The sequence below is a fragment of the Chlorocebus sabaeus genome, chromosome 18, assembly GCF_047675955.1.
Source record: "Chlorocebus sabaeus isolate Y175 chromosome 18, mChlSab1.0.hap1, whole genome shotgun sequence".
Lineage (NCBI taxonomy): Eukaryota > Metazoa > Chordata > Mammalia > Primates > Cercopithecidae > Chlorocebus > Chlorocebus sabaeus.
Genome location: NC_132921.1, coordinates 35,953,443 through 35,977,336, shown reverse-complemented (window position 1 = coordinate 35,977,336; position 23,894 = coordinate 35,953,443). Strand labels below are relative to the sequence as shown.

Here is a 23,894-nt window from a genome sequence, read left to right as displayed (position 1 = left end):
CCACCTACTCTCCTGGTTCAGGGGCCTTCAGACTTGGACTGAAACTATATCATTGGCTCTTCGGGATGTCCAGCTTGTTGACTGCAGATCCTGGGACTTGTTAGCTTCTATAATCACATGAGCATTATAATAATAAATCCTTATAATAATCAATTCCCTATATTAAATCTAGTAAATAATAATCTAGTAAAAGTAATAATCTAGTACAAAATAATCTAGTAAACAATAAATCTACTAAAAATATATATACACACGTATATTTATACACACATGTGCATGCGTGTGTGTGTGTGTGTGCATGTTTGTATAATTGGTTCTGCCTCTTTGGAAAGCTGTGACTAATACAGATTTATATCACAAGCTTCTGTTTTACTTCTGATGCTGCTGGTGATCTTTGGGTAGCAAAGATATGAAATAGAGAATTCTCTCCTACTCCATTTTAAATTTAGTGTTTAATACAAATAAGACTATACGTAATCTGTATACCTCTGCCACTTTCTTTTTCTTAACCTGAATGTAAGAATCCTCTATAATGCTGTAAGGCCAAAGAATTATGTCATTGTTTTTAATCTGACCACACAATTTAAAACAAACAAGTAATAATTGGAGTCAATGCGTGATAATGGTTTTTGGAAAACTGGAATTGATCCACACATTCATGTGAATGCACAAAATAATCCTGAAACAAAGTCATGTTTGTTTATTTTCATGTATCATTATATGTACTTTTCAAAAGTTGCTACTCTGCGTAGGTGAACCTTTTATATTACAAAATATCTGCTGCATTAGCTAATTAATGAGGTCATTGACTAGTTTTTAAAATGAGTCTTATTAAAATGCCTTAGTTTTTATTAATTGCCTGAGCTCCTAAAAAAAGAGTAATTGAAAATTTAATTACATCAGTGCTTTTCTTCAAATAACTGAAGCTTATTGAACTTTAAATGTTCAAACATTTAAGCATCCATTGAAATAGCAATAGCTATAAACAATGTGCAGTTCTAAATACTAATTAAACAAACTCTAAATCACCATAAAACTAAGCTGAATTTTAAGTAACTCTTATGTTGTAAGTGCTCTGTTCCACTCATATACAAGGAAGATTAACCCCTTCAATTCTGACCACTTCTGCAGCCTTGTGGGCATCTCTCAAAATGCTGTGGCTGCTGTTGAACCACTTTCTTCTTATACTTGGACCAAAAAAGAGAGACTAATTAGACAACCTGGAACACGTTGCTAATGCCACATTAGTACTCTTGGAACCTTTTTTTAAAAAAAACTGAGAATATACAGACATAAATTTGTAGATTTTATGTTTTGTGTCAAAACATACTTGCTTTCTTTTGTAAAAATAATGTTTGTTAGGTTTTACTTTTAATTTAATATTTTTGGAGATAGAGTCTCTCTTCGTTGCCCAGGCAGGAGTGCAGTGGCACAACCTTGGCTCACTGCAACCTCTGCCTCCCAGGTTCAAGCTTTTCTCCTGTCTCAGCCTCCTGAGTAGCTGGCATAACAGGTATCCACCACTATGCCTGGCTAATTTTTGTATTTTTTGGTAGAGATGGGGTTTCACCATGTTGACCAGGCTGGTCTCAAACTCCTGACCTCAAGTGATCTGCCCGCCTCAGCCTCCCAAAGTGCTGAGATTACAGGTGTGAGCCACCACACCTGTCTAGGTTTTAATTTTAAATACCCAAAGTATAAATTTCACCAACCAAATACATCCTATAAACATTTTAAAAAATTGATATGGTTCAATACTAGCCTGACCAACATGGAGAAACCCTGTCTCTACTAAAAATACAAAATTAGCTGGGCGTGGTGGCACATGCCTGCCATCCCAGCTACTCGGGAGGCTGAGCCAGGAGAATCACTTGAACCCAGGAGGCAGAGGTTGCTGTGAGCAGAGATTGCACCATTGCACTGAAGCCTGGACAACAAGAGCGAAACTCTGTGTCAAAAAAAAAAAAAAAATTGATATAACCTTCTACTTTCAACTGAGATAGCATAATTGACACCAGACCGGGTCTCCTGTAAGAAGCCAGAAAACTGGACTAAATATATGAGTAAACTGTTTTCAAGCATTGGATTATGTGATTTTAGACAATGTAATTATGAGAGAAGTCCTTCTATTTTGAAGCAGTAACTAGATTCTGGTTCTGGAAGGAGAACCTAAAAAAAGTAGCTGGGCACTGCAGCTCCCACCTGTAATCCCAGCACTTTGGGAGGCCCAGGCAGGTGGATCACTTGAAGGTCAGGCATTTGAGACTAATCTGGCCAACATGGTGAAACCCTGTCTCTACTAAAAATATTAAAAAATTAGCTGGGGGCACCTGTAATGCCAGCTACTTGGGAGGCAAATTGCTTGAACTGGGGAGGCAGAGGTTGTGGTGAACCGAGATTGCTCCATTGTACTCCAGCCTGGGCAAAACAAGAGTGAAACTTCAAAAACAAAAAAAAATGCACAGCAGTTTTGCTGAGATGAAGCAATAGAGATTGGAGTTTGGAGGTGGTTAGAACTGGGAGGGAAGAGTTTCAGAGAGGAGGAGCTATGCAAAGAAAGAGCTCCATAATTCTTGATTTTTGACTGAATACTGAGTTGCACATACATAAAGGAAAAACATATGAAGCTGCTCTCATAACATTTAGAGACATTTGCATTCTGACCAACTTAAGTGGAGAAATCTTGTGGGACAATAGAGCATTTAGTAGAGCTCCAAGAAAGGCTATGCATAAGAATAAGCAAAGCCAGGCACAGCCTAGAATAAAGGCTACTTTAGATATCACTTACCTAACGAAGCTTAACAACAAGCTCTGATATGATGAAACTGATCTGCAAGTAACTAAACTGTAGAAGGACGATATGCAGACAAGATCACTCAGACACTGGGTTAAAGAAGGAAGTGGCTTTATTTGGCTGGGAGCGTCAGCAGACTTCCGTCTTAAGAACTGAGCTCCCTAAAAAAGAAGTTCTTGGCCCTTTTAAGGGCTTACAACACTAAGGGGTCCATGTGAAAGGGTCATGATAGATCAAGCAAATGTGGGAGAAGTAACTAGGAGCTACATGCGTTAGATAACAGAACAGAAAGTTTTGCAATGCTTCCTCATACAATGTCTGGAATTTACAGATAACACAAGTAGGTTAGGTCAGGGTTTGATTTTTTAAATATATTCTTTAACTACCAGGCCCAGGTGGTGGCTTCAGGCCATCTGGCTGTTTATCTGACTTTTGTTTCTTTTTAACTTTTTGCTTTCTTCCTTTCTTCACCTCTTATAAAGTAGGCAAGGCTGGGGGGCGGGGGAAGCGGGAGAAGTGGTGGTCTCCTACCTCATTTCCCCCCTTTGAGACTCTCACTTATTAGGGGGAGTTCTCACTTTCATCTTCACTTTTTCAGTGTCTCTGCAAGACACAGTGATAGTGATTCATGTAATACACTAGTGTTGAAGTTTTCTGAGGAACCAAAGCAGCAACAAAACCTTTTATCATTTGTAGGAACAAGGGTAATACACAAGGGAGCACAAGCAAGTTCTTATTACTAGCAATAAACTTACAGTGAGGGTTTTCAATTCTCCCATAGCTGGAAACCATTTTTCAAATAATGACTTATGACTAAACCTGTGCCAAACCTGAACAGACACATGTGTCAACTTTAGCATGTCCCTGATTATATTATGACCACCTGTCCTTGTCCTTGATCATCTATTTTCAGACAGCAATCGGTTAAGTTGAATTTTCCACAGACCCCTTTTTCAGCTGAGAGCAAATAGTCCAATGCAAGTCTATTTTGATACATGGCATTTTTTTTTCTTTTTTTTTAAATTTATTTATTATTATTAAACTTTAAGTTGTAGGGTACATGTGCACAACGTGCAGGTTTGCTACATATGTATACTTGTGCCATGTTGGTGTGCTGCACCCATCAACTCGTCATTTACATCAGGTATAACTCTCAGTGCAATCCCTCCCCCCTCCCCCCTCCCCATGATAGGCCCCGGTGTGTGATGTTCCCCTTCCCGAGTCCAAGTGATCTCATTGTTCAGTTTTACTTGGGCTTTCTGCTAGGCAAAAACAGTTGAAGCTGGGCCAGGTTTATTAGTGATTATTTTTAAGACAGCCTGAAACCAAATGATCTGATTGAGCACATATATGAGGGTTTGGTTCCCAAAAACAGAAGTTTTTAAGAGCTAGACAATTGAACTTGTGGGAGACTGTTGGGGAAAAGAGATAAAGTTATCTCGAGGCATGAACATTTTGCTTCCTAAGTCTACTAGACTCCTATGTTAGTCCTTCCAAAAACATAACATGAGGAAATGCATAGGCTGCGGACAAAGTTTTCAGCAAGCTGAGTAAATAGGTTTTTGGCTCAGCCCATTAAGAAGCTGGGACCACAAGGACTGTGCCACCACGCCAGGCTAATTTTGGTATCATTTGTGGAGACAGGGTTTCTCCATTTGGCCCAGGCTAGTCTCCACCTCCTGGGTTTGAGCAATTAGCTCTCCTCGGCCTCCCAAAGGAGGATGCCTCACGATTACAGGATCATGCCCAGCCCTTTCTTTAAAACAAAACAACAGCAACCACAACCACAAACATTTTAAGGACTCGCAGTTATCAGTGTCAACTAACAGATTGACAGTTTGTGTCTAAGAAGTCCTTATGTACTCGATGATTTCAAAAGAAAGAAAAAAAGGGAATCTCACATCCCATACCTTATTTATGATTGCAACTAGGGCGTTATTTAAAAAATGATCAGTGCACAACCAAACAAGAGTTGATCCAAATGTTTTCCCATCTTCTGAATTCTGAGGTGGCCTCCAAGCAGGGAGGCAGTGGCTGGGTGTGGGAGGCAAAATCACAGGGCCAGCACTTGACACCTGCAGAATGCAGAGGCTCAACTTTGCACCAAGCCAAAGGTTCTCATGTCCATTGGAAGTTTCGTTCCCAAACGTACATTGACTATGCATTGGTCCTCCTCCCCACAAATTTTATCCCTAAGGCAAGTCCTGAGTTTATCTTCGGGACAATCTCCTCTTGTAGTCTCGAATTCCCTTGACCATCAGCGGGGCCGTTTTCTTGGCAGCCGGTTTCCGGGTTTTGGCGGCAGTCGCCTGACGCTCATTGCTGCTGCTCAGACAGCGGTTGGTCCTCTTCTCATGGACCTGATGAAGGACTCTGCTGCTGCTGCTGCTCGTGCTGCTACTGCCGCTACCACTGAGGGCCGCCCCCTCATGCCACCACCGCCCCTATCACCAGGACCCACACAACGATGGCTGGAGGGAACGTGGCTACTTCCTGCGAGGGTAGTAATACACCGAGTGAAGCTCCCGTGCCAGAGCACGGCCTTATATAGCCAGCCCCAGGCCCACCCAGGGCTGAAGCCCTGACCACCCTTGGCCCCTGGGCTGCCCCGCCCCGATACGTAATCATTGCGTCAGCAAAATGCGGCCAATCAGGACGGTCCACGCCAGGTGGCCTGCTGTGCCCCACAAGTTGTTTAGGTTAATTTCAGCCTGGACACACCCCACTGAGTTCTACCGCTGGCCCTCCGTGTTGGCAGGTTCCACGTCTGTGGATTCCAAAAGACACATGACTGAATCTTCTTGGGAGTAAAACCGAAAATAACAACACCGAACACCGCAAGACAAAATGGTAGAAAGAAGAACCCACAGAGGATAACAACCCTTTACCTAGGATTGACGTGGTGTGAGGGGACTTGCCAACATTCGTGGAAAAGTGGGATTAAGAGAGAAAAATGAAACAGGTGTATTTCACTTCTCAACATCGGCTCCATCAAGTTCAAGGCGCTTTTGGAAGCAGTGTCTTTTCCCCGCCCTCTAGCCCATCCCTCTAAAACCCCCAGGGTCCTGGGAATGTAACGATTTCCATGAAATCTTTTTTCCATCGTTAACTGAAGAAAACTGGGTGCTTTTTACAGATTTTCTAAGTCTAGGAAACAAAAAGAAGTCAGCAGGCGCCAAATCAGGACTGTAAGGTGGACGCCTCATGATTTCTCGCGGCAAGTCTTGCCCAGCTGCCCTTGTCCGGTGAAAGGCATGAGCAGGAACATTGTCGTGGTGGAGAAGAACTCTCTGGTGAGGACTGTTCTCGCTCCAGCTTTGGCGGCTGACTTTGTGAAAACGCTCTCCTAGTGAGCAGATGTGATCACGGTTTGGCCCTCCAGAAAGTCGACGAGCCGAATTCCTCTGGCATCCCCCCCAAACGGTGGCCATGACCTCTGCTCTTGACTGCTCCTCTGTGGCTTTGAATGGAGCGCTGCCACCTCTTGGTAGCCACGGCCTGGTGCTTGGTCTTCAGGATCCTGCCGGTAGAGCCACGTTTCATCTCCTGTTAGCAGTCTTGGAAGAAACGCTTCAGGATCTTGCTCCCACCGGCTGTTTAAAATCTCCTCAGAAAGGCTTGCTCTGGCCTGCAGGTGATGTTGGTGCCACGGTTTGGGCAGCCGAATTCCACTCTAATCTTTCAGTCAGAGTGAGGCAAACAGAACCATTTGAAGTGTCTATGATGTCAGCTATTGTTTCTGCTGTCGATGGCGGTTTGGCTTACTTTTTAAATTCTCGCATGACTTTTCTCTCTCTCTCTCTCTCTGTGAGAGAGAGAAAGTGTATGTGTGTGTGTGTGTGTGTGTGTGTGTGTGTGTTTGTGTTTCTTCTAAAGAAGGAAAATGATTATAGCTTGAGAATCGGGGGATGAGGATTCAGGTGTTAAGGCTTTTTTGAGAATTACCCCTCCGTGGTATGTAGAGAAAGAGGGAAATGTGCTTGCCGTGTTTCCAGTCTTCCAGCTCCCTCACGAAGAGGACCCCAGTGCAATACTGGCAATGCTTCCAGAGCTCCCAGAATGAGGATTAGTTTGTAAATAGGTCGGAAGGGAATTGAGCTACCCTGGGTCAGTGTAGTAATATACCAGCAGGATCCTTCGGTGGATTCTGAATTCTGTTTGGGGTAGGTTTATAGTTCGTGTGGGGTTTGTTTCCTTTGTGTCTTTTCCAGAGCGAGTGTCGCGGTGGGAGCAGTGATCTGCTACGGTTTGTCACGGTCTCCAGTCATGAATGAGTTTAGTGGGTGTGGCCGCTGTTTTCAGCAGTAGCGTGATTGTGGGGGCATCGAGGAGCTACGAGGGGCTAGAACTTGCTCCAGTTGTTTCCTTGTGTTTTGAGTTGTATTTGCTTGTATCATGTTTGTTTTCCATCTTGGCAGGGGAAACGTTTTCCAGGAAGAAAGGCTGTTGCCAGTGGATTTGATTCCGAGGGACTGGGGTTTCTCGGTGGGAGTGGGGAGGGGCTGCAGGGTGATCGGTGGCTACTCCACCTCCAGAAAGAGCGTGTGGCTTCTCCGCCTTGGGGAGGATGTTCTGCTGTCTTGTGAGGTTTGCAGGCCACCTGAGATTCTCTCTTGAATTGCTGTCGAGAAATAGAGACTGACATTGTCTCCGGCCCTTGCTGGGGAAGCTTTTCTGAGTTTTTGTGTTTAATTTTGAGACGGAGTTTTGCTTTTGTTGTCCAGGCTGGAGTGCAATGGTGGGATCTGGGCTCACCGCAGACTCCGCCTCCCGGGTTCAAGTGATTCTCCTGTCTCAGCCTCCTGAGTAGCTGGGATTACAGGCGCTCGCCGGCAAACCTGGGCGCGTTTGGTATTTTTAGTAGAGACGGGATTTCCTCATATTGGTCAGGCTGGTCTCCAACTCCTGACCTCAGGTGATCCGCTGGCCCCGACCTCCCAAGCGATGGGATTACAGGCGTGGGTCACCGTGCCCGGACTTGTCTGAGTTTTACACGGTCGCTGATTGGATCATGTCCCCTTCCCCGGAACGAATGCTTTTCTGTCTTCCTTAAGGGCAGTGTCTCTGTGGCTCCCTGTCCTGTCTCCATACGTGTTCTTCAGGCTTGAAGGCCTCTTCTCACTTGCACCTGCATCCACTCAGGTGCCTGCTTCCAGAAGCTAGCTTCCCGGCACCCATTCTGCTGACAGCCCAGGGCACAGGACTTTGATCTCTTGGACTGCCCTTGCTCGGTTTTGCCTTGTGGTTTAGGTCTTTGTGTCTTTCTCTCTGCCCCTCACTATTGGTACACCCATAAGAATGAGATATACGTAAGGGTGTGTGCGTGTGTGTGTTTGTGTGCGCTCGTGTGTGTCATATCTGGCACGCGGACCTGTGATTACCAGCCCGCGTGAGGCCAAGAAATGCCCTGAGTTGGAATGCAAACCTTCACCGAAGCTTGCAGAAGCTCCTATGAGGTGAACTCAAGGTTGTTAACCTGGTCATCTCATGGTAATTAGAAAGTCTGATTGGCAGCTTTAGACTTCTTGATTCAGAACCTCAATAAGCTGATTAAGGTGTCGCCAACCTTTCATAGGGGTTCTGGGTGAAAAGACTGGGAATGATTGTATGCGGTGCTTAGTGAAACTATTTTGACTTCGCCATCGTACCAGTTGTTAGCATTTATTCATGAAATCCGATAGTTCCTTTCTTCAAAGAAATAGCGGTTTTCTTTGAGACGTGCTCTGGTTCTGTCACCCAGGCTGGAGTGCAGTGGAATGAGGCGAGGTCACGGCAACCTCCGCTCGCCCAGCTCAGTCAATCCTGCCACCTCAGTCCTTTAAGAAGCTGGGACCACAGGACCACAGGACCACAGGGGCCGTGCCACCACGCCAGGCTAATTTTGGTATCATTTGTGGAGGCGGGGTTTCTCCATTTGGCCCGGGCTGGTCTCAAACAACAAAAAACAAAAAACGATCAGTGAACAGCCAAAGTAGAGTTGACCCGAATGCGTTCCCATCTTCTGAATTCTGAGGTGGCCTCCAAGCAGGGAGGCAGTGGCTGGGTGTGGGAGGCAAAATCACAGGGCCAGCACTCGACACCTGCAGAATGCAGAGGCTCAACTTTGCACCAAGCCAAAGGTGCTGGTGTCCATTGGAAGTTTCATTCCCCAACCCACATCGACTTTGCATTGTTCCTCCTCCCCCCAGATTTTAGCCCTAAGGCAAGTCCTGAGTTTATCTTCGGGAGAATCTCTTGTAGTCTCGAATTGCCTTGGCCATCAGCGGGGCCACTTTCTTGGCAGCCGGTTTCCGTGTTTTGGCGGCGGGCACCGGGCGCTCATTGCTGCTGCTCAGGCAGGCGTTGGCCCTCTTCTCAGGGAGCCGGTGAAGGACGCTGCTGCTGCTGCTGCTGCTGCTGCTGCTGCTGCTGCTGCTGCTACTACTGATGCTGCTGCTCGTGCTGCTGCTGCTGCTGCTGCTGCTCGTGCTGCTGCTGCCGCTGCTGCCGCCGCGGCCGCCGTCCCCGCCGCCCACCAGACTGCCACCGCCCCTGTGGCCACCGCCCACGCCGCCCCGGCTGGAGGGAACGTGGCTGCTGCCCGCGGGTTTGGGGGCTGGCTTGATCTCTCCCTCTCCGGGGTCAGCGGCTCCTGCAGACTTCTCTTGCCTCCTTGAAGCATCATAAGGCGTCTTGGCCCCAGAGTTGAAACAGATCATCTTTGTCTGTGGGCCGCTGGGTTTGTTTTCACGTGCAGATCGGATTTTCGTGGTGACTGCTCGCAGCCGCTGCTCTCGGGAGTCCCGAAGCCTCAGATACAGCTCCCGCCAAGACTCGTGCTCCTGTGGCTTTTCTTCCTTGAAGTCCTGGAGACAATGAATCCTCCATAATTCATCTGTGTCCCCAGCGAGTGCGTGATTGTATTTCTCTCTGCGATACAGCTGATCAGGCGTCCACCCTTCCGGAAGGGGTTCAAGAACCGAGTAGGGGACCCCTCCCACGTCGCCGAGGGCGTCCGGATTGTGTCTAAGCCCCCGGATGCACTGCTGGCGCAGCGTCAGCACCTGGGGCTGGCAGGCAGGCCTGGAGCCCGAGTACACCTGCGTCTTAGCATTCACTCTGTGTCCAGTGAAGGCGGCTTCCTCCTGGAAGGTTGGTGCGGAGAGTGCTTCTGGCTTTTCCTGGGAGGTCATGGCCTCAAAAGCGGAAAGCAGATCGTAGTTGGCCTGCATCCAGGCCTCTGAGGGGTCCCAGAGCTCTGAGAAGGCATGGCTGGGCACCGTTTTGGGCCCGGCGGAATCAGCGCCGGCCACCTGCAGCCTCTCTGACTGGCTTTCCTGGACAGGAGGCAATTTCTGCGCGGAAGCCCAGCGGGACGATTTGTGCCCCTTGCTGTGGCTCACAAGCGCTTCCCCCTGGGGTTGGCCCTGGCAGCCCTGACCCAGCAGAGGCCCACCCTGAGCGGCGTGAGCGTGGCCTCTTCCGGGTTGCTTCCCGGGCACAGCGGGCTCAGGACTGTCAGGTGGGCTCCTGGGGACCGTCCCATTCTCTGGGAATCCCCAGGCCTTTTCCTGGTCCTGAAGAGCCTCCCCATAGCGCTTTCGGGAAGCGCTCTCCTCGGGGTCGTGTGCATCAGGCCCGGTGTTTGGGTCCAGAAGCACCAGCTTCTTCCACCGGGCCGCTAAGTCTCTGGCAAAGTCGCCCACGTGCTGGTGCTTCCGCAGGCGCTTCACCGTCTTTCTGATTCCAGTCTCCGCCAGGATGTCTGCCGTCATGGGCAAGGCGGAGAGTTTCTGCAAACATTTCTCTAGCTTTTTCGGGTCCGTCTTCGTGGCCAGACGCACCTGCAGCTTCTCCACTGCGTGCAGCGTAGTGGACCCTGCCGCCATCTCAGCAGAGCTGTGCAGGCGTCGCTGTCCCGGCGGTCGCGGCTCTGTCCTCGGGGCGGCAGGACACGAAGTCTGGGGTCGCGGGTCCTGGCTGCCCGGTTGGGGATGTGGAGTCGCAGCCTGGAGGGAGCTCGGTCCTCGGAGCAGCGGGCCACTGGTTCTGGGGCGCTGGTCCTCGCAGACTGCAGGCCTCGGGGCGTGGAGTCACGGCAACCTGGAGCAAGCTCAGTCCTCGGTGCAGCCGGCCACTTGGTCTGGAACGCCGGTCCTTGCAGACAGCTGAGCAGGCCCGCTTCTGGTCCTCGGGATGTGGAGCCACAGCCTGGAGTGACCTCTGCCGTGCGCCGTCCAACGCCGAGTGAAGCTCCCGTGCCAGAGCACGGCCTTATATAGCCAGCCCCAGGCCCACCCAGGGCTGAAGCCCTGACCGCCCTTGGCCCCTGGGCTGCCCCGCCCCGATACGTAATCATTGCGTCAGCAAAATGCGGCCAATCAGGACGGTCCACGCCAGGTGGCCTGCTGTGCCCCACAAGTTGTTTAGGTTAATTTCAGCCTGGACACACCCCACTGAGTTCTACCGCTGGCCCTCCGTGTTGGCAGGTTCCACGTCTGTGGATTCCAAAAGACACATGACTGAATCTTCTTGGGAGTAAAACCGAAAATAACAACACCGAACACCGCAAGACAAAATGGTAGAAAGAAGAACCCACAGAGGATAACAACCCTTTACCTAGGATTGACGTGGTGTGAGGGGACTTGCCAACATTCGTGGAAAAGTGGGATTAAGAGAGAAAAATGAAACAGGTGTATTTCACTTCTCAACATCGGCTCCATCAAGTTCAAGGCGCTTTTGGAAGCAGTGTCTTTTCCCCGCCCTCTAGCCCATCCCTCTAAAACCCCCAGGGTCCTGGGAATGTAACGATTTCCATGAAATCTTTTTTCCATCGTTAACTGAAGAAAACTGGGTGCTTTTTACAGATTTTCTAAGTCTAGGAAACAAAAAGAAGTCAGCAGGCGCCAAATCAGGACTGTAAGGTGGACGCCTCATGATTTCTCGCGGCAAGTCTTGCCCAGCTGCCCTTGTCCGGTGAAAGGCATGAGCAGGAACATTGTCGTGGTGGAGAAGAACTCTCTGGTGAGGACTGTTCTCGCTCCAGCTTTGGCGGCTGACTTTGTGAAAACGCTCTCCTAGTGAGCAGATGTGATCACGGTTTGGCCCTCCAGAAAGTCGACGAGCCGAATTCCTCTGGCATCCCCCCCAAACGGTGGCCATGACCTCTGCTCTTGACTGCTCCTCTGTGGCTTTGAATGGAGCGCTGCCACCTCTTGGTAGCCACGGCCTGGTGCTTGGTCTTCAGGATCCTGCCGGTAGAGCCACGTTTCATCTCCTGTTAGCAGTCTTGGAAGAAACGCTTCAGGATCTTGCTCCCACCGGCTGTTTAAAATCTCCTCAGAAAGGCTTGCTCTGGCCTGCAGGTGATGTTGGTGCCACGGTTTGGGCAGCCGAATTCCACTCTAATCTTTCAGTCAGAGTGAGGCAAACAGAACCATTTGAAGTGTCTATGATGTCAGCTATTGTTTCTGCTGTCGATGGCGGTTTGGCTTACTTTTTAAATTCTCGCATGACTTTTCTCTCTCTCTCTCTCTCTGTGAGAGAGAGAAAGTGTATGTGTGTGTGTGTGTGTGTGTGTGTGTGTGTGTTTGTGTTTCTTCTAAAGAAGGAAAATGATTATAGCTTGAGAATCGGGGGATGAGGATTCAGGTGTTAAGGCTTTTTTGAGAATTACCCCTCCGTGGTATGTAGAGAAAGAGGGAAATGTGCTTGCCGTGTTTCCAGTCTTCCAGCTCCCTCACGAAGAGGACCCCAGTGCAATACTGGCAATGCTTCCAGAGCTCCCAGAATGAGGATTAGTTTGTAAATAGGTCGGAAGGGAATTGAGCTACCCTGGGTCAGTGTAGTAATATACCAGCAGGATCCTTCGGTGGATTCTGAATTCTGTTTGGGGTAGGTTTATAGTTCGTGTGGGGTTTGTTTCCTTTGTGTCTTTTCCAGAGCGAGTGTCGCGGTGGGAGCAGTGATCTGCTACGGTTTGTCACGGTCTCCAGTCATGAATGAGTTTAGTGGGTGTGGCCGCTGTTTTCAGCAGTAGCGTGATTGTGGGGGCATCGAGGAGCTACGAGGGGCTAGAACTTGCTCCAGTTGTTTCCTTGTGTTTTGAGTTGTATTTGCTTGTATCATGTTTGTTTTCCATCTTGGCAGGGGAAACGTTTTCCAGGAAGAAAGGCTGTTGCCAGTGGATTTGATTCCGAGGGACTGGGGTTTCTCGGTGGGAGTGGGGAGGGGCTGCAGGGTGATCGGTGGCTACTCCACCTCCAGAAAGAGCGTGTGGCTTCTCCGCCTTGGGGAGGATGTTCTGCTGTCTTGTGAGGTTTGCAGGCCACCTGAGATTCTCTCTTGAATTGCTGTCGAGAAATAGAGACTGACATTGTCTCCGGCCCTTGCTGGGGAAGCTTTTCTGAGTTTTTGTGTTTAATTTTGAGACGGAGTTTTGCTTTTGTTGTCCAGGCTGGAGTGCAATGGTGGGATCTGGGCTCACCGCAGACTCCGCCTCCCGGGTTCAAGTGATTCTCCTGTCTCAGCCTCCTGAGTAGCTGGGATTACAGGCGCTCGCCGGCAAACCTGGGCGCGTTTGGTATTTTTAGTAGAGACGGGATTTCCTCATATTGGTCAGGCTGGTCTCCAACTCCTGACCTCAGGTGATCCGCTGGCCCCGACCTCCCAAGCGATGGGATTACAGGCGTGGGTCACCGTGCCCGGACTTGTCTGAGTTTTACACGGTCGCTGATTGGATCATGTCCCCTTCCCCGGAACGAATGCTTTTCTGTCTTCCTTAAGGGCAGTGTCTCTGTGGCTCCCTGTCCTGTCTCCATACGTGTTCTTCAGGCTTGAAGGCCTCTTCTCACTTGCACCTGCATCCACTCAGGTGCCTGCTTCCAGAAGCTAGCTTCCCGGCACCCATTCTGCTGACAGCCCAGGGCACAGGACTTTGATCTCTTGGACTGCCCTTGCTCGGTTTTGCCTTGTGGCTTAGGTCTTTGTGTCTTTCTCTCTGCCCCTCACTATTGGTACACCCATAAGAATGAGATATACGTAAGGGTGTGTGCGTGTGTGTGTTTGTGTGCGCTCGTGTGTGTCATATCTGGCACGCGGACCTGTGATTACCAGCCCGCGTGAGGCCAAGAAATGCCCTGAGTTGGAATGCAAACCTTCACCGAAGCTTGCAGAAGCTCCTATGAGGTGAACTCAAGGTTGTTAACCTGGTCATCTCATGGTAATTAGAAAGTCTGATTGGCAGCTTTAGACTTCTTGATTCAGAACCTCAATAAGCTGATTAAGGTGTCGCCAACCTTTCATAGGGGTTCTGGGTGAAAAGACTGGGAATGATTGTATGCGGTGCTTAGTGAAACTATTTTGACTTCGCCATCGTACCAGTTGTTAGCATTTATTCATGAAATCCGATAGTTCCTTTCTTCAAAGAAATAGCGGTTTTCTTTGAGACGTGCTCTGGTTCTGTCACCCAGGCTGGAGTGCAGTGGAATGAGGCGAGGTCACGGCAACCTCCGCTCGCCCAGCTCAGTCAATCCTGCCACCTCAGTCCTTTAAGAAGCTGGGACCACAGGACCACAGGACCACAGGGGCCGTGCCACCACGCCAGGCTAATTTTGGTATCATTTGTGGAGGCGGGGTTTCTCCATTTGGCCCGGGCTGGTCTCAAACAACAAAAAACAAAAAACGATCAGTGAACAGCCAAAGTAGAGTTGACCCGAATGCGTTCCCATCTTCTGAATTCTGAGGTGGCCTCCAAGCAGGGAGGCAGTGGCTGGGTGTGGGAGGCAAAATCACAGGGCCAGCACTCGACACCTGCAGAATGCAGAGGCTCAACTTTGCACCAAGCCAAAGGTGCTGGTGTCCATTGGAAGTTTCATTCCCCAACCCACATCGACTTTGCATTGTTCCTCCTCCCCCCAGATTTTAGCCCTAAGGCAAGTCCTGAGTTTATCTTCGGGAGAATCTCTTGTAGTCTCGAATTGCCTTGGCCATCAGCGGGGCCACTTTCTTGGCAGCCGGTTTCCGTGTTTTGGCGGCGGGCACCGGGCGCTCATTGCTGCTGCTCAGGCAGGCGTTGGCCCTCTTCTCAGGGAGCCGGTGAAGGACGCTGCTGCTGCTGCTGCTGCTGCTGCTGCTGCTGCTGCTGCTGCTACTACTGATGCTGCTGCTCGTGCTGCTGCTGCTGCTGCTGCTGCTCGTGCTGCTGCTGCCGCTGCTGCCGCCGCGGCCGCCGTCCCCGCCGCCCACCAGACTGCCACCGCCCCTGTGGCCACCGCCCACGCCGCCCCGGCTGGAGGGAACGTGGCTGCTGCCCGCGGGTTTGGGGGCTGGCTTGATCTCTCCCTCTCCGGGGTCAGCGGCTCCTGCAGACTTCTCTTGCCTCCTTGAAGCATCATAAGGCGTCTTGGCCCCAGAGTTGAAACAGATCATCTTTGTCTGTGGGCCGCTGGGTTTGTTTTCACGTGCAGATCGGATTTTCGTGGTGACTGCTCGCAGCCGCTGCTCTCGGGAGTCCCGAAGCCTCAGATACAGCTCCCGCCAAGACTCGTGCTCCTGTGGCTTTTCTTCCTTGAAGTCCTGGAGACAATGAATCCTCCATAATTCATCTGTGTCCCCAGCGAGTGCGTGATTGTATTTCTCTCTGCGATACAGCTGATCAGGCGTCCACCCTTCCGGAAGGGGTTCAAGAACCGAGTAGGGGACCCCTCCCACGTCGCCGAGGGCGTCCGGATTGTGTCTAAGCCCCCGGATGCACTGCTGGCGCAGCGTCAGCACCTGGGGCTGGCAGGCAGGCCTGGAGCCCGAGTACACCTGCGTCTTAGCATTCACTCTGTGTCCAGTGAAGGCGGCTTCCTCCTGGAAGGTTGGTGCGGAGAGTGCTTCTGGCTTTTCCTGGGAGGTCATGGCCTCAAAAGCGGAAAGCAGATCGTAGTTGGCCTGCATCCAGGCCTCTGAGGGGTCCCAGAGCTCTGAGAAGGCATGGCTGGGCACCGTTTTGGGCCCGGCGGAATCAGCGCCGGCCACCTGCAGCCTCTCTGACTGGCTTTCCTGGACAGGAGGCAATTTCTGCGCGGAAGCCCAGCGGGACGATTTGTGCCCCTTGCTGTGGCTCACAAGCGCTTCCCCCTGGGGTTGGCCCTGGCAGCCCTGACCCAGCAGAGGCCCACCCTGAGCGGCGTGAGCGTGGCCTCTTCCGGGTTGCTTCCCGGGCACAGCGGGCTCAGGACTGTCAGGTGGGCTCCTGGGGACCGTCCCATTCTCTGGGAATCCCCAGGCCTTTTCCTGGTCCTGAAGAGCCTCCCCATAGCGCTTTCGGGAAGCGCTCTCCTCGGGGTCGTGTGCATCAGGCCCGGTGTTTGGGTCCAGAAGCACCAGCTTCTTCCACCGGGCCGCTAAGTCTCTGGCAAAGTCGCCCACGTGCTGGTGCTTCCGCAGGCGCTTCACCGTCTTTCTGATTCCAGTCTCCGCCAGGATGTCTGCCGTCATGGGCAAGGCGGAGAGTTTCTGCAAACATTTCTCTAGCTTTTTCGGGTCCGTCTTCGTGGCCAGACGCACCTGCAGCTTCTCCACTGCGTGCAGCGTAGTGGACCCTGCCGCCATCTCAGCAGAGCTGTGCAGGCGTCGCTGTCCCGGCGGTCGCGGCTCTGTCCTCGGGGCGGCAGGACACGAAGTCTGGGGTCGCGGGTCCTGGCTGCCCGGTTGGGGATGTGGAGTCGCAGCCTGGAGGGAGCTCGGTCCTCGGAGCAGCGGGCCACTGGTTCTGGGGCGCTGGTCCTCGCAGACTGCAGGCCTCGGGGCGTGGAGTCACGGCAACCTGGAGCAAGCTCAGTCCTCGGTGCAGCCGGCCACTTGGTCTGGAACGCCGGTCCTTGCAGACAGCTGAGCAGGCCCGCTTCTGGTCCTCGGGATGTGGAGCCACAGCCTGGAGTGACCTCTGCCGTGCGCCGTCCAACGCCGAGTGAAGCTCCCGTGCCAGAGCACGGCCTTATATAGCCAGCCCCAGGCCCACCCAGGGCTGAAGCCCTGACCGCCCTTGGCCCCTGGGCTGCCCCGCCCCGATACGTAATCATTGCGTCAGCAAAATGCGGCCAATCAGGACGGTCCACGCCAGGTGGCCTGCTGTGCCCCACAAGTTGTTTAGGTTAATTTCAGCCTGGACACACCCCACTGAGTTCTACCGCTGGCCCTCCGTGTTGGCAGGTTCCACGTCTGTGGATTCCAAAAGACACATGACTGAATCTTCTTGGGAGTAAAACCGAAAATAACAACACCGAACACCGCAAGACAAAATGGTAGAAAGAAGAACCCACAGAGGATAACAACCCTTTACCTAGGATTGACGTGGTGTGAGGGGACTTGCCAACATTCGTGGAAAAGTGGGATTAAGAGAGAAAAATGAAACAGGTGTATTTCACTTCTCAACATCGGCTCCATCAAGTTCAAGGCGCTTTTGGAAGCAGTGTCTTTTCCCCGCCCTCTAGCCCATCCCTCTAAAACCCCCAGGGTCCTGGGAATGTAACGATTTCCATGAAATCTTTTTTCCATCGTTAACTGAAGAAAACTGGGTGCTTTTTACAGATTTTCTAAGTCTAGGAAACAAAAAGAAGTCAGCAGGCGCCAAATCAGGACTGTAAGGTGGACGCCTCATGATTTCTCGCGGCAAGTCTTGCCCAGCTGCCCTTGTCCGGTGAAAGGCATGAGCAGGAACATTGTCGTGGTGGAGAAGAACTCTCTGGTGAGGACTGTTCTCGCTCCAGCTTTGGCGGCTGACTTTGTGAAAACGCTCTCCTAGTGAGCAGATGTGATCACGGTTTGGCCCTCCAGAAAGTCGACGAGCCGAATTCCTCTGGCATCCCCCCCAAACGGTGGCCATGACCTCTGCTCTTGACTGCTCCTCTGTGGCTTTGAATGGAGCGCTGCCACCTCTTGGTAGCCACGGCCTGGTGCTTGGTCTTCAGGATCCTGCCGGTAGAGCCACGTTTCATCTCCTGTTAGCAGTCTTGGAAGAAACGCTTCAGGATCTTGCTCCCACCGGCTGTTTAAAATCTCCTCAGAAAGGCTTGCTCTGGCCTGCAGGTGATGTTGGTGCCATGGTTTGGGCAGCCGAATTCCACTCTAATCTTTCAGTCAGAGTGAGGCAAACAGAACCATTTGAAGTGTCTATGATGTCAGCTATTGTTTCTGCTGTCGATGGCGGTTTGGCTTACTTTTTAAATTCTCGCATGAGTTTTTTTTCTCTCTCTACCTGTCTGTGTGTGTGTGTGTGTGTGTGTGTGTTTCTTCTAAGAAGGAAAAAGATTATAGCCTGAGAATCGGGGGATGAGGATTCAGGTTTTACGGCTGTTTTGAGAATTACCCCTCCTCGGTGTGTGTCAAAATATGTAAATATGCTGTGTTTCCAATCTTCCAACTCCCTCACGAAGAGGACCCTAGTGCAATACTGGCAAAGCTTCCGAGCTCCTAGAATGAGGATTATTTTAGTAAAGATGGGATTTTTTTATATTGGTCGTTTTGGTCTTGAACTCCTGACCTCATGTGATCCACCAACCACAACCTCCTAAGGTGCTGGGATAGAGTTGTGAAGCTCCCCACCCGGCCTTCTTTGAGTTTTGTATGGTCACTGATAAAATCAACTCCCTTTCCCTAGAACGAATGCTTCCCTGTCTTCCTTAAATGCAGTTTCCTTGTTTCTCTGTTTCCTGGCTTTTTATCTGTGTGTGTGTGTCATAGCTAGCATATATTCTTTTGATTATCAGCCTGCGTGAGGCCAACAAATGCCCTCTGTTAAAATGTAAAGGTTCAATATAGCTTGCAGAAGCCCCTGTGATCTGAACTGCAGGTTGTTAACCTGGTCATCTCATGGTAATCAGAAAGTCTTATTAGTAGCTTTAGACTTCTTGATTCAGAACCTAAATAAACTGATTAAGGTGTCTCCATTCCTTCATAGGGGTTATGGGTGAAAAGATTGTGAATTATTCTTTGTGTTACTTCAGGAAACTATTTTGGCTTGACAAATTTACCAGTGATTACCATTCATTTATGAAATCTGATAGTTCCTTTTTCTAAGTAATAGCAGTTTTCTTTGAGCCATGCTCTGGTTCTGTCTCCCAGTCTGGAGTGCAGTGGAATGATGAAAGGTCACTGCAACCTCTGCTTGCCCAGCTCAGGCGATCCTGCCACCTCAGCCCTTCAAGAAGCTGGGACCACAGGGGTGTGCCACAATGCCAGGCTAATTTTGATATCTTTTTCAGAGATGGGGTTTCCCTGTTTTGCCCAGGCTGGTCTTCACCTACTAGGCTCAAGCGATTTGCTTTCTTTGGCCTCCCAAAGGAGGATGGGTCATGAATACAGGATCATGCCCAGCATTTTATTAAAATAACAACAACAACAACAATAAACAGTTTATGTATTTGGAGTTATCAGTGTCACCTAATGGCTTGTGAATTTTTGTCCAATAAGTTCTTATCTACTTGATGATTTCCAAAAAAAGAAAGGAAAAAGGGAATCTCACATCTTGTTCCTTATTTATGATTACAACTAGGGTGTTATTTAAAAAACTATCAGTGAACAACCAAAAGATAATTGTTCCGAATGTGTTCATATCTTCTGAATTCTGAGGTGTCCTCCAGGCTGGGAGGTAGTGGTTGGGTGTGGGAGGTAAAATCACAGGGCCAGTACTTGACACCTACAGAATTCAAAGACTCAACTTTGCACCAAGCTAAAGGTTCTGGTGTCCACTGGAAGTTTCATTCCCCAACCCGCATTGACTTTGCATTGGTCCTCCTCCCTCCAGATTTTACCTGCAAGGCAAGTCCTGAGTTCATCGTCGGGAGAATCTTTTCTTGTAGTCTCGAATTGCCTTGGCCATCAGCGGGGCCACTTTCTTGGCAGCCTGTTTCCTGGTTTTGGCCGCCGGCGTCGCGTGCTCATTGCTGCTGCTTAGGCAGGGGTTGGCCCTCTTCTCAGGGAGCTGGTGAAGGACATTGCTGCTGCTGCTGTCTCTGCCACCACTGTCACTGCCCCTGCTGCAGGGAACGTGGCTGCTTCCCGCAGGCTTTGGGGCTAGCTTGATCTCTCCATTTTCGGGTTCAGCAGCTCCTGCAGACTTATCTTGCCTCCTTGAAGCATCATAAGGCATCTTGGCCACAGAGTTGAAATAGATCATCTTTGCCTCTCCGCTGTTGGGGTTGTTTTCACGTGCAGATCGGATATTTGCTGTCAGTACTCTTAGTCGCTGCTCTCGGGGGTCCTGAAGCCGCAGGCACAGCTCCCGCCAAGACTCTTGCTCCTGCGGCTTTCCTTCCTTGAAGTCCTGGAGACAATGAATCCTCCATAATTCATCTGTCTCTCCAATGAGTGCGTGATTGTATTTCTCTCTGCGATACAGCTGATCAGGTGTCCACCCTTCCAGAACGGGTTCAAGATACGAGTAGGGGATCCCTTCCACATCGCTGAGGGTGTCCGGATTGTTTCTAAGGACCCGGATGCACTGCTGGTACAGCGTCAGCACCTGGGGTTGACAGGCAGGCCTGGAGCCCGGGTACACCTGCATCTTAGCATTCACTCTGCCTCCAGTGAAAGCAGTTTCCTCCTGGAAGGTTGGTGCAGTGAGTGCTTCTGGCTTTGCCTGGGAGGTCAGGGAGTCAGAATCCAATAGCGAATGGTAGTTGGCCTGCATCCAGGCCTCTGAGGGGTCCCAGAGCTCTGAGAAGGCACGGCTGGGCACCGTTTTCAGCCCTGCAGAATCAGCGCCGGCTGCCTGCAGCCTCTCTGACTGGCTTTCCTCGAAAGGAGGCAATTTCTTAGCTGAATCCCAGGACACACGAGTGCCCTTGGAATCGTTTGCTTTCCTTTGTTTATCTCCAAGTACAGTGGTGGAAGATTTCCCAGTCTTTTTCCTTTGCTTCTGCAACTGGTCGTAAGTGTGGTATTTTTCAAATGACAGAGTGGGCTGCTCGAATTCCTCAGCCATATCTACTTCCTCCACCTCAGAGAGGGAGCTCATGGACATTCTGCCCACATGAGCCCTTGGTGGCTTCCCCTCTTGAGTCTTTCGGTCGTTGGAAAGCTGCTCTTTCTCCTCAGAGGACAGGCGGTGTGTCCCATTTCCTGGGTACGGGCCGTCTAGACTGGGCATCTTCTTGTTCAAGTGTCTGTGATGAGGCCTATTTGGGTGACCGTCTGGAGCCACCACCAAGGCGGGGACATGCTGGCTGCTGCCAGCTCGTCCCCCTTCCTTGTCCTTCTTGGCGTCACCCGAGGACGGCCTGTCCCTGGCACTTTCCCGGGAGGGCATCCTTGGGGTTTCCTCTAAGCGGGCCCAGGATGATTTCTCCCTGATCAAAGTAGGGGAGTGCCAATCGCCCTGGGCACACAAGGGGCATTTTTCCTGGCGGGACGATTTGTGCCCCTTGCTGTGGCTCACAAGCGCTTCCCCCTGGGGTTGGCCCTGGCAGCCCTGACCCAGCAGAGGCCCGCCCTGAGCGGCGTGAGCGTGGCCTCTTCCGGGTTGCTTCCCGAGCACGGCGGGCTCAGGGCCCTCGGGCGTCAGGAGGGGAGCAGTGTGCAATGGAGGGGCCCGATGGGGGCCTGAATCAGCTGGGGCCCTTCTGGGGCGCTTTCTCTGGGCTCTGTACTCGCGACTGGGAGACCTTCGGTGAGGTCTCTGGAGCCCCGGAGGTGTTCTGTGTGCTGTCCGTCTGTGCTCAGGACTGTCAGGTGGGCTCCTGGGGACCGTCCCGTTCTCTGGGAAGTCCCAGGCCTTTTCCTGGTCCTGAAGAGCCTCCCCATAGCGCTTTCGGGAAGCGCTCTCCTCGGGGTCGTGTGCATCAGGCCCGGTGTTTGGGTCCAGAAGCACCAGCTTCTTCCACCGGGCCGCTAAGTCTCTGGCAAAGTCGCCCACGTGCTGGTGCTTCCGCAGGCGCTTCACCGTCTTTCTGATTCCAGTCTCCGCCAGGATGTCTGCCGTCATGGGCAAGGCGGAGAGTTTCTGCAAATATTTCTCTAGCTTTTTCGGGTCCGTCTTTGTGGCCAGACGCACCTGCAGCTTCTCCACTGCGTGCAGCGTAGTGGACCCTGCCGCCATCTCAGCAGAGCTGTGCAGGCCTCACTGTCCTGGAGGTCTCGGCTCTGTCCTCGGGGTGGCGGGACACGAAGCCAGGCAGCAACCTCGGGATGTGGAGTCACAGCCTGGAGCGAGCTCGGTCCTCGAAGCATGGACCACTGGTTCTGGGGCGCTGGTCCTTGCAGACCGTAGGCCTCAAGACATGGAGTCACCACAGCCTGGAGCAAGCTCAGTCCTCAGTGCAGCGGGCCACTTGGTCTGGAACGCCGGTCCTTGCAAACCGCTGAGCAAGCCTGCTTCTAGTCCTCGGGATGTGGAGCCATAGCCTGGAGTGACCTCTGCGGTTTGCTGTCCAACACGGAATGCAGCTCTGGTGCCAGAGCTGGGCCTTATATGGCCCACCGCAGGCCCACACTCACGGCTCTAGCCCTGACCCTCTTAGCTCCTGGGCTGCCCCGCCCCAATACGTACTCATGCCGTCAGCACAATGCAGACAATCGGGACGGTCCACGCCAGGTGGACTGCTGTGCCCCAGTGGTTGATTAGGTGAATTTCAGCCTCGACACACCCCACTGAGTTCTACCGTTGGCCTTCCATTATATCAGTTTCCGTATCTGTGGATTCCAAAAAACGCAGACTGAGTCTTCTTGGGAGTAAAACAGAAAATAACACAGCAAGACAAAATCACAGAAAGAAGAACCAATACAGGATAACAACTCTTTACTTAGGACTGATGTTTTGTGAGGGGACTTTCAAACATTTGTCAAAACTGGGATTAAAAGACCAAAATAAAACCGTTAGATTTTATTTCTTAACATCTGCTCCATCAATTTCAAGACAGTTTTCAAGCACCGTCTTGCCCCCACCTTGTCCCTCAAGCCCTGATGGTTCTGGGAACTTAACAATTTCCATGAAATCTTTTTTTCCATTATTAACTGAAGAAAACTGGGTGCCGTTTGCAGAATTTTTAATACTAGGAAAGAAATAGAAGTCAGCTGGTTCCACATCATGACTGTAAGGTGGACGCCTCATGATTTCCCATTTGCCAAACTGCCCTTTGTTCAGTGAAATGCAACAGCAAGAACTTTTCCATGATTAGGTAGAACTCTCTGATAATGGTTTTTCTGCTCATGCTTTGGCTAATTTTCTCAAAAACTCTGTTAGTAAGCCCATTTAGTGATGGTTTGGCCCTTCAAAAAGTCATTTAGTCGTATCTTTCGAGCATTCCCCAAAACTGTTACCATGACCTCTTCCCTTGACTGGTCCTCTCTGTCTTTGACTGGAGTGCTGCCAACTTTTGGTAGCCATTGTTTTGTGCTCTTTCTTCAGGATCATCCAGTGTAGCCATGTTTTATCCCCTCTTACAAATCTTGGAATAAATATTTCTGGATCTTCTTCCACCTGTTTTAAAACGTTAAAGAAATTTTTACTCTTGTCTCTAGCTATTATTGTTGAAACAGATTTGGTATCTGGATCGGACTTTCGTTTTTCAGTGACAATTATTAAAACAGGATCATTTGAAATATAGTATCTATGTTTTTTTCTCTTCTGTTGTTACTTATTTGTCCTCTCAAATTAGGGAACACTTGGTCCTATGTTTCTGAGCATAGTTGACCAATTCTGACATTGTATGAAATTCAGCAAATGTCTTTTCTGGATCTGTAGACACTTCTTTTGAGATTTCTAGTATTTTGTTGGGTTGTACAGCATTTGAAATTTAGGAAGTTTCCTGGCAGAGCCAGGAGATAATCAGGAAACAAACAAAAAACAAATTAGAACCTACAGGTATATATAGTCAAGCTTTTAGGTGAATATTAGATGCAGAGCCTGTAAAAGAGAAGTATAGAAAAAACATTTAAAATAAGAGAAAAAGAGATGTGTCCTTTTTAACTGTTTGTTTTTGAGATGGAAAGCTTAATGCAAAATTTGGATCTTATTACTGAAACTGAAATGAGCTCATGCAAATTAATCTCCATTGCACCCGTAAAAAGGAAATTAAAAGCACTAATGTTGCATGTGGTGTATATACAGTAACATTTCCTAAATATCTTCTCAGTC

General features: G+C 50.3%; 4 protein-coding genes across 5 annotated transcripts in view; 1 reads left to right on the top strand and 3 right to left on the bottom strand.

Moving 5' to 3' along the window:
* The window catches only part of KATNAL2 (katanin catalytic subunit A1 like 2), a 126,887-nt gene that overhangs the window by 33,224 nt on the left and 69,769 nt on the right, over nt 1–23,894 (top strand). The window lies entirely within an intron of this gene.
* LOC140709052 (elongin-A3-like) lies at nt 8,519–10,667 on the bottom strand. The gene is made up of 2 exons (XM_073006513.1): nt 9,330–10,667; nt 8,519–9,185 (listed from the first exon to the last, which is right to left on the bottom strand). The coding sequence occupies exons 1-2, from the start codon at nt 10,660–10,662 to the stop codon at nt 9,010–9,012; spliced, it is 1,509 nt and encodes a 502-aa protein (XP_072862614.1). The 5' UTR covers nt 10,663–10,667; the 3' UTR covers nt 8,519–9,009.
* On the bottom strand, nt 14,229–16,377 carry LOC140709051 (elongin-A3-like). The gene is made up of 2 exons (XM_073006512.1): nt 15,040–16,377; nt 14,229–14,895 (listed from the first exon to the last, which is right to left on the bottom strand). Exons 1-2 carry the CDS (start codon nt 16,370–16,372, stop codon nt 14,720–14,722), a joined length of 1,509 nt encoding a protein of 502 aa, XP_072862613.1. The 5' UTR covers nt 16,373–16,377; the 3' UTR covers nt 14,229–14,719.
* ELOA2 (elongin A2) lies at nt 19,353–22,210 on the bottom strand. Its single transcript, XM_007974117.3, has one exon. It carries the CDS (start codon nt 21,855–21,857, stop codon nt 19,593–19,595), a length of 2,265 nt encoding a protein of 754 aa, XP_007972308.3. The 5' UTR covers nt 21,858–22,210; the 3' UTR covers nt 19,353–19,592.